Source organism: Myxocyprinus asiaticus, chromosome 10, assembly GCF_019703515.2.
Source record: "Myxocyprinus asiaticus isolate MX2 ecotype Aquarium Trade chromosome 10, UBuf_Myxa_2, whole genome shotgun sequence".
Taxonomy (NCBI): domain Eukaryota; kingdom Metazoa; phylum Chordata; class Actinopteri; order Cypriniformes; family Catostomidae; genus Myxocyprinus; species Myxocyprinus asiaticus.
Window position 1 is genome coordinate 46205447 of NC_059353.1, and position 13078 is coordinate 46218524.

A 13078-nucleotide genomic window follows, 5' to 3' on the forward strand; every position below is an offset into this window, starting at 1 on the left:
GACCTTTCAAGCTCCAAAAATCAAATAAAGGCAGCATAAAAGTAATCCATGTTACTCCAGTGGTTAAATCCATGTCTTCAGAAGTGATATGATAGGTGTGGGTGAGAGACAGATCAAATTTAATGATTTTTTTACTATAAATCTCCACTTTCACTTTACGTACACATTCCGAAATATTCAGAAGAAGGCTTCAGAAGACATATTAAACCACTGGAGTCATATGGATTACTTTTATGTGTACGTAAAAGTGAAAGTGGAGATTTATAGTAAAAAATAATTAAATTTGATCTGTCTCTCACCCACAGCTATCATATCACTTCTGAAGACATGGATTTAACCACTGGAGTAACATGGATTACTTTTATGCTGCCTTTATGTGATTTTTGGAGCTTCAAATGGTCTGGTCACCATTCACTTGCACTGAAATTACCTACAGACCTGAGATATTCTTCTAAAAATCTTCATTTGTGTTCAGCAGAAGAAAGTCAGTCATACACATCTGAGATGTCATGAGTGTGAGTACATGATGAGAGAATTTGAATTTTTGGGTGAATTATCAGTTTATACAGTCACACCTGAGAGTTTTACTATAAATTAGTTATCACAAGTAAATCACAAAACTTCTGTATGTTGTTTAAAAAGTTGTTTTAAGTGACTTAACATTTGGCTAACTGTGCTAGGGAAGCCAAAAAAAAAAAAAAAAAATTATTCAGGTTGCACAAATTGACACTAAACATTTTAAAAACACTTTAAAAAGTTGACGCTCCTCAAAGTCAATGTTTAATTCACACATTGGTTAGGACCAATAAATTGGCACTCCCCTGCTGCATAAACCAAATTTGTTAACATTGATGCCAAGCATATAGTTACTTAAAAGCAGGGTGGGGTAATTTTTAAATGCCCATGTGGCTGTTGTGACAGGTTTTGGTCTTTAATTTTAATGCAGGGTGTTTTTAACCAGCTCCCTAGGATTTCCTCACAAGGATAATGCTTGAACTAGAGCGGTATAACGGGGTCACGCATGCTTGACCTCCAGACCGCCATGTAATCATCTACGTCTTTAATGAAGGCTGTTTTTGCACATCCTCTCCGTTAAGAACAAGGAGACGAAGCAATGAAAAGCCATTGAGCCAGTAAGCCCCTCTCATTCCTCATTCAAACACTGTCCATTGTTAAGTGAGGTCTGGGTGTTCTCCACGGGAATTCGCAAAGTGTCAGAAGATGCTGATAATTCCTTGCACAAAATACTCGAGGCTTCAGTATGAACAAAATCGTAAAACACAGGCTCTAGCAAACCATGTACAATGCCTGCACGTTCAGCTATTCAGAAATAAAAAATTTAACAAAAAGTAAACTTGATGTGCATTAAAAATATATGAGTTTAATTTTTATGTTTTAGGCTTTGGTTCTGTGTAAATGCTGCAACAGAGCATCATTCCTGTTGTCATGTACACAAAAATCAACAAACAATGTGACACTGTCATTGTAGTGTAAAGGCCACTGTAGATGATAAATAGATGCAAGGAAGAAACCAATCATTATTATGTAAACTGATGTAAGAAAGAGGACCAATCGCAATTCAGTATGCAAATATGCAACATCCTTGCTGAAAGTTTCATTTTGAATGGCGATGTGTCAAATCGAGATTTTCCAACTTTAAACTTACATTTCTTTAGAAAGCATAAAGTAAAACAAACAAAAATAGATGGCATACATAAAATTCACCCCAAAATGAAAATGCTCTCATCATTTACCCTCAATCAAATGCCCTCATGCCATCTCAGAACACAAATGAAGATTTTTAAAAGAATATCTCTGCTCTGGTGGTCCATTCAATGCAAGTGAATAGTGACCAGACCTTTTGAAGCTCCAAAAATCAGATAAAGGCAGCATAAAAGTAACCCATACAACTCCAGGGTGTACTGTATACTGTACAGTGTATGTTATTATTTGTATATTGTGTTGTGTGTAAATATGTGTATATTAGACTTTTGTGTTGTGTTAATCTGATGTTTATTGTAAATTGGTATATGTCTCATCACTGTCACGACTGCTATGTTGCTCGGAACTGCACCCAAGAATTTCACACAACATTGCAATTGTGTATATGGTTGTGTGACAAAAGTGATTTGATTCGATTCCAGTGGTTAAATCCAAGTCTTCAGAATATATATGATAAGTGTGAGTGAGAGACAGATCAATATTTAAGTCCTTTTTTACTATAAATCTCCACTTTCACTTAAAAATGTGAAAGCAGAAAGTGAAAGTGGAGATTTATGGTAAATAAGGACTTAAATATTCATCCATTTCTCACCCACACCTTTCACATCGCTTCTGGAGTTGTTAGGCGGAATTACAGCCTCAGTCACAACTGACTTTCACTGTATAGAAAAAGATGCAATGAAAGTGAATGGTGACTGAGATTACTGCCTATTAATTCTTGAAATGTCCCACTAAGAAAAGAAAATTTGGAACAACATGAGGGTGATAAATAATGATACAACTTTCATTTTTGGGTGAACTATTTCTTTAAGGTTTGATGATTAATATCAATATAACATTGCCTTGCCAGCTCTGTAAAAACACACTGCTCATAAATGATCCAAGCTCATTTATTGTACTTCTGTGAAAGCGGTTCTCTCTCTCTCTCTCTCTCTCTCTCTCTCTCGTGCATTCTAATTCCACTATGTTCATAACTACTGTGTCATCTAAATTGATGAATAGCTGTAGGGCATGCATGGCTGCCAAGGGACTATTTTATGTAAGAGATAGCTAATCCCATTACTCTCCTAACTGGAACACAGCAGAGTGCCACGCTGCCAGAGGCTCAGAGTTTTTGGCCCATGACTGCAGCATTTAAGATGAGAGAGAGGCTCCAAAATAACCTTCATGGGTGACTTTGAGTCACTCACAGAAATATCACAATGTTATTCTATGAGAAGGTGAAACAAATGGGTTGATGACAAATAGTTATGTCATTCAAAGATGTTGACAAGGAGAAATCTCCTTTTAAAAAAATTTTTTTATGAAGTGCGTGTGCTATGTTCTTAGAAATGTCCTTTTTGTATTCTTATGGGTTTACAAATATTTTGGAGAAATGTTTAGATATTGAGAAGAGGACTATTTAAGTCATTGTCAGTATGAGCTGCATTTAATAGATCTGGACAAAAAATGTGCGTCATGTCAATGACCCCAAAACATTTCAGTGTCAGCTGTCTATTCTCACAACAGAGGAAACAGAAGGCGTATCATGCCTCACCCAAAAGCAATTTCAAAGGTCAAAATTTTGGCCAGTTGCTCAGCAATACCGTCCAGTGAGCGTATAAAAGAGAGTTATTTTGATCCACACTCTGTGTCCTCAAAGCCCAGCACTTTAGAGGTGGAACCTCAAGCAGCACCCAGCAAAGGAGATATGCCTCACTTGTGCAGACAAGCTTCACTTGCGGGCACCTATAGCGTGAAGAACACATAAAGACTATCCTGAGGGTTAAATAGACTCTATGAATGACCTACAGGCACTGTGACCAGGAATTTGAGACATTCACAGCACAAAGCCATCAAGAAACACCAAAACAGTTGTGCCGAAGGCAGGCCACAGCACCATCAAAGCCTCTGGCTTTTTAAGCTTCAGTCATCAGACCCTTTGTTACGGTCTGTGGTTGTAACCTTTGCCAGTGAACTCTTGTACATTATATGCTTATCTCCATGGACCAACATGACTGGTGGCAATTGATGTTAATGGCCAAAATAAGTTTAAGTTCCTAACCCCAATCAGTGTCTTTCTTTCATCTCTCAAAATGTGAAGCAATTACAAATTTTCTCTATACTGTGTTAAAGAAATAAAAAGAATACCAATTTCGATACCACAGCAAAAATATGCTAATGTGATAGTGCTATTGAACACACATTCGTTTAGTTATTTGTAATAATTTAATAATTATTTTTATAATTATTATTTTTCAGAACTTGCATATCGTTACATCTTTTTTTTTTAATTTTAGTAACGACTTTGTACCGGAGTCCCAGTACTTTTCACAATACTATTAGATATGATGCAATGATACTGACCGAGAAACATATCTGTATTTAAAACAAATAATTAAATATTTATTACATGTTTAAACTTTAAAAAATTTGGCCCGCATAAGATGGTTTAGTCCAAATACGCCCAAGCAGTGTGTGCATGGATTCAGGAGAAACAGATTTTGGCTATTAATTTATTTTAGATGGCCAGATGTATTTTTGAAATATTTTTGTGGATATATTTAATATTAAGAATACATTTATTGAAAAGACATTATTTTATATAGGATACTGTATACTTTGCTTGTTATGATTTCAATGCTGATAATTCCCTCACATGAGGAAAAAAATGTAATTGCTTATCACTTATTTTGGTTGAGGCAAGTCCTTATTTTGAGCGGTTTACCAGATCAGGTCCTTTTTTTTTTTTCTTGAGAGATCTGGTAACACTGCAACGGATGCATCACCCACCCTTAGCACAGAAAGAGTAGCATAATTTTTTTTATTAACTGTTCTTTAATTTTGTTCTAACTGGTTACCAAATGGGAAGGAGGCCGTGGAATGCTGGAACTGACATGGAAGAATACAGTTTCTGCTCAGAACGAACCGAAATGAAAAACATTTCGTTTTTAGTCCCTGGTTAAAATATTGTATCCTGTCCCAGCTTTATATACAGAGACAACTCTCAACCATTTGGTGAAGCCAGTGGTGTGGAAATTACACACTTGACCTTTAAGTTACTTTCTTAAACCCCCAAAAATCTACAAAAATTCAAACATGACACCATATGCTTCATTTAGTACTGTAATACTGGTTGATTGCAATGACAAAATTACAACTACACCGCAAGCGTGTAACGCAACAACACTAGATACACATTTCCATTAAAAAGTATGAAACTGTCAACAATGAAAGTATACACTGTCGACCCATGACGGAGTGCAGGACTTTTCAGCAATAGCAGAAACGCGAACGAAAGTTCATGTTTTAAATGCATTCCACACAGAATAATATTCTGTTAGAAATATTAGTGTAATCCAATGACAGGAATTTAAAAAAATAACATATTACACTACTGTAATTTATAACTGAGAAAAAACTAATCAGATTACAGTACCAGTGTAATCCCAACACTAAGTACAGCAACACGTTACTTTGTCACTTTGTAGCATGTTACTCAAAACATTGTACACTATTTTACAGTACTTTCAAAGAAATAACAAACAACTCTGAAGTATAAATAAAAACGAAACCAAAGAACAAAAATCAACAAAACAAAAACACAACAGAAAAGAAACAAAACAAACTCAACCAATCCAAAAAAAACAAGACCAAAAACAAAAAACAACAAAAAAAGAAAACCCAAAACAAAACAAAAACAATTCAAAACAAAACAAAAACCAAACCGAACCATACCAAAAACAAAACAAACAAAAACCAAAACAAAAAACAAGCAAAAACAAACCAAACCCAACCAAAAACAATCCAAAACAAAAAACAAAACAAAACCAAAACACACACAAAATAAACAAAAACAAAAAAACAAGCAAAACCAAACCAAACCAAACCAAAAAACCAAATCCCTGGTTTAATATGGAATTGAGCAATTTAAATCTGTTAGTGAAAAATCCTCTCCCGTTCAAGTCAGAACTCCATTTGAACACCTTGGCAACCTCAAGCTCACAAAGCATGCGCCCACACTCAGCCCGACCCCAAACAAATGCATTTAGACATTGCAGGAAAACTGCTGCGGAAAGGCTCATTTCCCTCCCAGAAAGAAGACATAAACAAAACGAGCCCAGAGGCCTGTTGCAATCTGAAAGAAGCATTGGATTGGTCGACATTTAAAACATGGACATCGTCACTGGTTAGCAGTTTATTGAAGCCCTATTCCGTGGCACACCTTACGACAAGTTGGGACTTGGAACTGTGTGTTTCACTTTAAATCTTGTTTTTCCAAACCCAGATTCACAGTCAGACAACAGCTGAAAAACGCAGCCGGGGGGGCTATGATTTAAATGTGTGTGTAATTTCACAGTTATAACCTTTGCAACTTGTTTTGTAGCATTACGGGTCAAATTGGAAAAACATTACAAGTATAATTTCTTTCAAGGAATCCTGAAATGAGACTTCAATCCTGATCTAAACAGTTGAAATGCAAAATACTATTTAAAAAGTTTTAGGTTAAAACACCTGACAACCTCCGCAGATTTCCGCGACATTGGAACGCCTGTCATTCAAAATGTTTTTTTCCCTTACATCTACATTTACATACCTACATCCTACAAATATTTAGTCCAAATTGCAAATTTTGCATTTTTATTATTAAACCTGGAAATAAACAAATATACAGAAAAGTTATGATGCAAAACGTAAGAAATATTAAGATTCTGCACTATTTCTAGGTCACAAATCAAACATAAGCAAATTTATAATATTGACCATGTTAACTACAAAAGGTCAGAATTCCTTGCTTACCAACTTTTCACAAAATTTCTGAAGCTGATGATGTAATTTGTAATATTGTGTATTAGAAAAATGCAAAATAAAACATTTTCACAAGTGGTCTCAGACTTTTTGTACAGACTTTTGCTAATTTCAGATGCTATTGGTTACCAATAAGAGTGCCGTACTCTTAGCTCTGATAAACACATTTTACCATATTTAAATCCACTGCGCAGAATTCAGAATATTTCCCCCCAAAATCACAGTAGAAGTCCATAGATTCCATCTGAGCTTGCAAACTACTAAACTTAATAATAAACATCAAAATACAATTACATTTCTTTCCTGTCCTTATCAGCTTCAATAAACACGTTCTCTGAGACAATACGGAATAAAGTAATGATTTCAAGCAGGGCTGCACAATTAAACAAAATAAAATCGAAATCACAATATGACATTGTACGATTATTAAACCGCAAATTGCAATTGCGATTCAATAAATTAAATAAATAGTCTGCTTGCACTGCTTGCATTAAAGTTTATGTGCACTAATCTGTCCTGACTTTGTGTTAGTGCATTATTAGTGTTTTCAGAACGTTTCTGCGCTCCACAACTCTATCTCGTGCTCAGAGAAAGTTAATATACAAATACAAATAGTAAATTTTGCCAACATAAATGCTCGACGGTTTAGAACTCATTGGTTTAAGTGGACCGCATAGCAATGCCCCCTTGCAAGTTAGGATTTTATTCTAATAATAATATTGAATAATAATATTCAAGTTGACTGAGTTATCAAAATGATGATAGTGGGACAGTATCACAAAGTGGACAGGTACAATGTGAATACAAAAAGGACAGTTTTTTTTTTTCTATTTTTTTGTGGCTTAAGTGAAAAAGGTCTTAAAAAGTTTAGTTACTCTTAGGAGGACTCAAGTGTGAACCCTCAAAGAGTAGCCTTTGAGGCAGTAGAACATGGGAAAAACATTACCAAATTTTGGTCAAAAGGAATCACTAGTTTTTTTGTTCATCATATCGCAGTTCAAATCACAATTGCAATATTTTTCAAAATAACTGCAATATGACTTTTGGTCTAAATCGTGCAGCCCTAATTTCAAGTACTGATCGCCTTTTTTTAAAACAGCATCTCTGCTAGTATTCCTTACTAGTCTTATATCTGGAGTTAGAGTGGTAAACAAGCAACTCACCATCCAGAATGACATTGCACGGCCTTCTACGACGCTTGTCCCGTGAGACTAACAGCTGTATTTTAAGAACCTCCAGGTGTCAATCAATTCCAAACTCAGTTTTATTGTACAGATATCATCATACAGATAAAATGAACTCAGCCCTTTAAGGTTTATACAGTCGTGGTCCAGAGTATATGTGTACTCCAGCCCTTCTCAGCAGTACACACTGAGAGCCAGAGCCTGGAAGTCTGACCTTTGTTCCAACATATTTCCTGAGCTGCATTGTTATCCATGGAAAGGAAGCACATGTATTCTAGCACAGATTTTTCTGAGCAATGCGATGACTGGACGACATACAGTGTTGTTTTTCTTTCTTTTACGCCTGTCTGAAGTAAAAGTTTAATCCAGTTGAGAAGATTCTTAATATTTGTGTAGATCATTGACAGAAGTTTCCAAGCCATCTGACCAGAGGGCTTTGTTATGGCATTATTAGAATAGGAGGCCTCAGTTATTTACAAGTTCTTCATAACAAAGACTAATGAGCATGTTAGACTCTAAAAGGTCAGAGGAAACTGAATTAGCTGCTGTCACGACACAGCACTCTGGTCTATAAAACGGCCTGGTTGTTGAGTGTATAGATTTTTTTTAAAAAATGGGCTTTTATCCCAGCTCATGTATTTGGTAAACATTAGCTACATCCAAAAACATCAAGACAAACTTTTCTGTTGGCTTGACCAAGCTTTGCTTGAATATTTAAAACAGTTGTTAAGTTTAGAAGTAGTACACACACATCTAGAAAAGTCTAGAAAATTAAAGGCTTATAACTTAAAAAAAAAAAAAAAAAAAAAAAAAAAAAACACACGGAAGGTCAAGTGTTTGTATCATTTTAAAGAAAACATTTCAGATTTTTTAATGATATATATTATGAAAAAGTTTGCGACTCTCGGTCTAAGAAACTGCTGAAAAATCACAAACAAAAACTTGAGCCAAAAAATAACTTTTTCTTATTTTTCTGATTTGACAACATATCTCTCAGGATGTAAAGAAGGTAGCTCAGAAAAACTGATTTTGTTTTGTTCCTAATCATGTCACCTGTAAATGAGTAAAATTTTGTGTTAATACGACAAAGCAATCAAAAGTTATAGAATTACAAAAATAATTTATCCTAGTGTCCAAAAGTGTCTCAAAGTGTTCAAAAGCCTCTCCAAACAAATAAAACATAATAATTGTACATAAGAACCAATTACACATGCAAGTACAACAATGACTAAAGGTATGCTCTCTCTGCAAAGCATGCAGGCATGAGTAACGAGATCTCATTCAGTTCGATTCTGTGTCATTTGAGCCATCATTGAGTCTGTCATGTACTTGTCACCATCTCCTGGTGGCCATATGTAATTAGAGCGAACGATCCTCTCTGCCCATATTTGGATGACTTCCGATTCTGGTTGCAGCGATCTGAATCCTAATACGATTGGTTCAGCTTTCCATAATGTACTACATTTCCAATGAAGCCATCTGTTCTAGGAAAGCTAACGTGTTTTTAACCAGATAGCACATTATGTGCTGTGTGCACATATTTTTGCCTGTGAGCAAAACAAATGGGATGGTTGTACTCTATGTATTCCAATGACATATGACACATGGCTATTTGATCAGTTTGATGTTTTAACCGATTACAATAATATGTGAAGTGAAATTATTAATAAATTATAAAAACGGAACACTTCTGATTTGTCTGAAAATTTAAAAGCACTTGTTCAGTTTTGGTCATAATGCCTACATACATTGTAAAGTAGAGCTTCTAAGCTTTAAAACGATACCTATTATGTGTTGGTCAAGACTGTAGCTATTAATATGTTAAATATGTAAAAAAAAAAAAAAAAAAAAGTATAATTACTCTTTTCTCAGCAGACCCGCTGAACGGTTAAGGCTTGAAAGTTTAAAAGGTTATTGTGTGAAGGTTATACATGACGTTGTGATTTTGAGGGGTACATTGATTGTCAGAGACGTCTCATAGCAACCAAACTGATATACGACGCTGCAATGCTATTTTTACAATAATCAAAAGAGAGTGTAATTAACTGTGTTTTGAACATCTGTCTCTGCAAAACATTTGTTAAACATGTTTTTATCATTTAATGTTAGAACTTTGACTCGTTAATGGATATTATTTAATAAAAGTGAATGTTTGTCACTGACTGTAAACCTCCCTGCCCTGTGTGACGTAACGCACACCTGCATCTCGACGAAATGGGAGTTGAAGATTTCCGCACGAGTTTCCAAGTTAGATATAAAGTGTCATTCCGTTGCACTTTCCCCAGCTGAAAGGTGGAAATTCCGACTCTCCAAGTTGAATAGAACGCTTCTTGAATCACAGCAACAACAATACGAAGCATCGCGGCTTTCCTCACGAGCGAACATTTGGGGACACACACCAGGCATGTGGCAGTGGACTCAACGCGCTAACGCAGCACATATACAGCAGGTGAGTGTTTCAAACAGCTAGACAGTGCGCAGCTAAATGGAAAGGAATGCAGCATTTTCAAAACTGAACTTCAACTTAACACGCATATTAAAAACGTGATAGTTATGGTGTCTCCTGTTAACCCTACCGTGATTTGAAAATAGACTGTTCAGACAGTCACTAAAAAAACTGGTGCGCACTTAATAAGATTACTATGTTAACCTGAAGGAAGAACAGACAGACGTGCCTTGTGCACATTCTTTCATTGAGTTGGGCAGCGAATCTTCACATAATGACAAAATATGATGCATTATATTTTGATTATGCAATCTTTTGTACATTTTGTAACAGATTATTTTATAACAGTCTATAATAATAGATGATACACTGGAACAGCAAAACAATGCAGCAGCCATATAAGTTTGTCAGACATGTTATTATACACGAGCACTTAAGTAATTAGTCAGAGTACTCGAGTAGACAAAATGACAAAAATGCCCACACCTAGTAGATGCATTGTCTTTTGATTTGGGCCGATGAAGGCTTTTGTTAGTGGTTAATTAATTTTCTATGTAGTTTAAGAGAGTGTCGTCCCTTCTTTGACCAAGTTGACATATGTATCATTAAGTGAGGAGCATCGCAGTCCAGCTGGAAACTTAAGCCAGGTAATTTTGGTGGCAAATTCAGAGGCAGTTAAGTTTAAGGAGTGTGTGTGCAGGGACCAAGCCTGCATGCGTTAGCTCTTCACTTTCACTGCTATGAGCAGAATTAGCACAGGGGTGAATCTGTCATGAGTGAAAGCCACACAAAATATAAAGGCCAGACAGGTCACAACCCCTTAATCAACAGGGGTGGACATCTTTAATGAATCCCCTGGGTATCTCCACAGAATCTCCTGTTGTGTGCCTTAAATGAAAATGAATAGACGGTCTGTGTGGGAATTTTTCCAGGGAGGCTTAATTGTAAATCGATATTGATCAAACTATACAAGAACTGTAGGTGGTTTAACTATCAGATAATTTGTGTGGACATTTACGCTCAAGATGATCTCTCTCTGATCTCGATATTGAATTTCGATATATCGTGAGCCAAAAAAAATGGCGAACCATATCGAGACAAAATTCGATATTTCGAAATTTGCAACATTGTTTTCTGTCCATGTGATCATAAATGAAATGACCAGTCAACTCTCACTTGATTTTACCCAACTGTGCTTTTTTTCCTACACTGTATTCGCACAAGGTCCTTGAAGTGCTTGAATTTACCTTTTAGAAATTTAAGTACTGGAATACCTGGAAATTACCTTGTTTTGTTGAAAATTGTTTGAGATTAAAACAGAACATTTCTTCCGTGTAATGTGTGTCCAGCAAAGATGAGATCCCGCACTCCACTTTCATTAAATATATGTTAATATACCTTCTGTTCTTTACAGTCAAATCAAAAAAGTAAAAATATATATTTAAATCACAAATAGCACGGATGCACTAAAAAAACAAGACTTCTTTCTCGTAAATAAACTGGGACACTATGCGAGTCTGTGAGATGCACGCTGAACTCATTTTTAGCGCTTGTAATACAAATGAATGTAAACTCAATAATGCTATTAATTGTAAATTGTACATGTTATTTCAAACACTGATAGCTCATATACCTTTTTATATATATAAAGTCATGAGATAATATGAATTTATAGATTGTAGAATTTTTATATTTTTAAAAAGTTAAAATGTGATTATAATGATGACAAACAAATTATTAAAAATAAATATACACTTTCACATACATTTACAGGAGAGGTTTTGTTTAGTTCTATTGCTTGTTCTGCACCTGATCAGCCTGAATGTAGCCCACTATTTCTGAAGATTTGTTTGTGATATTTTCTTATAGAGAAAGTCTGTGTAGGTCCTAATGCCCCAGTAGTGATGGGGTCACCATATTGTAAAAAGGCACCGTCCTTCGGATGACACATTAAACCGAGGTCCTGACTCTCTGTGATCATTAAAAATCCCAAGGCACTTCTCGTAAAATTCTTATTATTTAAATTTTTAGCATTAATATTGCGTATTAAAGAACTTTAATGTGAAATTATAATGTGCATTTTGTGCAAACATTTTTCAAAATATAAACATCATTTTCTGTCATACTTTGCCACTTAAGTTTTATTATATCGAATCGAGATTATATTGAACAGTGAACCTCATATCATATATTGAATAGTGAAATAACCACATCGTCTCATCCCTATAATCTTTCTTATCACAAACCTAATACTTGTAAATACAGTCAACTGTCTTTGACTTTTTTTTGAGCGCCTTCAAACATTTGGATTTCAAAATTATTTTGGCAAAATCTGTTTTAAACTCACTTTATGATGTATTAAATACCAAAAGCCACTTGGTTTATAAGATTACCTCTGATTTTGCATTCCTTTTGCGGTGGTGTTTTTCAGTTGTTTCAATCGTCTCTTCTAGCTTTTAACGCAAGGACATGTTTGTTTTTTTTTAGGCCACATTTTAGACAAAGCAAATGGTTTTGCGTCATTTGAATACCCATTCTGATTGATACGTTTACTAATGAGCTGAGCATTTATGCTGTCAGTCATCTTCGACATTTGGGCAGTGAAACTTGGCTGAGCTACCTTAAATAAAAGGCAAAATACATGCACATTAGTAGGTAAAATGATTAAAACAACAGTTAATATGATCAATTTAGTGGTTCTGCCCGTTTTCTATAATTTTGTTTAAGGAGGCTCAGCCTCCTTGTGAACAGGTAGCGGCTTGGAGACAGAGAGAGAAAAAGGCTAGATATAAGGGAAAGGCCCTTCCATTCTATTCACCGTCAGGTATTAAATAACACATCTGTGGGCAGACTTGTCACAGGACATTCTGTGAACATGTCCTCCATTAAAGGGGGTAGATTTACCGTCCCCTTGAGCGTGAACTGTGTTTTCATTTGG

General features: G+C 35.4%; 1 protein-coding gene across 4 annotated transcripts in view; it reads right to left on the reverse strand.

The window, feature by feature from the left end:
* The window catches only part of LOC127447620 (tensin-1-like), a 363293-nt gene that overhangs the window by 299775 nt on the left and 50440 nt on the right, over window positions 1–13078 (reverse strand). The window contains exon 1 of one of the 4 annotated variants that reach the window (XM_051709555.1): window positions 7674–7829. The exons of the other annotated variants lie outside the window; for them this stretch is intronic. Coding sequence (XP_051565515.1) covers window positions 7674–7688 — 15 coding nt within the window. The 5' untranslated portion in view covers window positions 7689–7829. Of the gene's footprint in view, window positions 1–7673; window positions 7830–13078 lie in introns of those variants that run through there. 4 annotated transcript variants of the gene reach the window in all.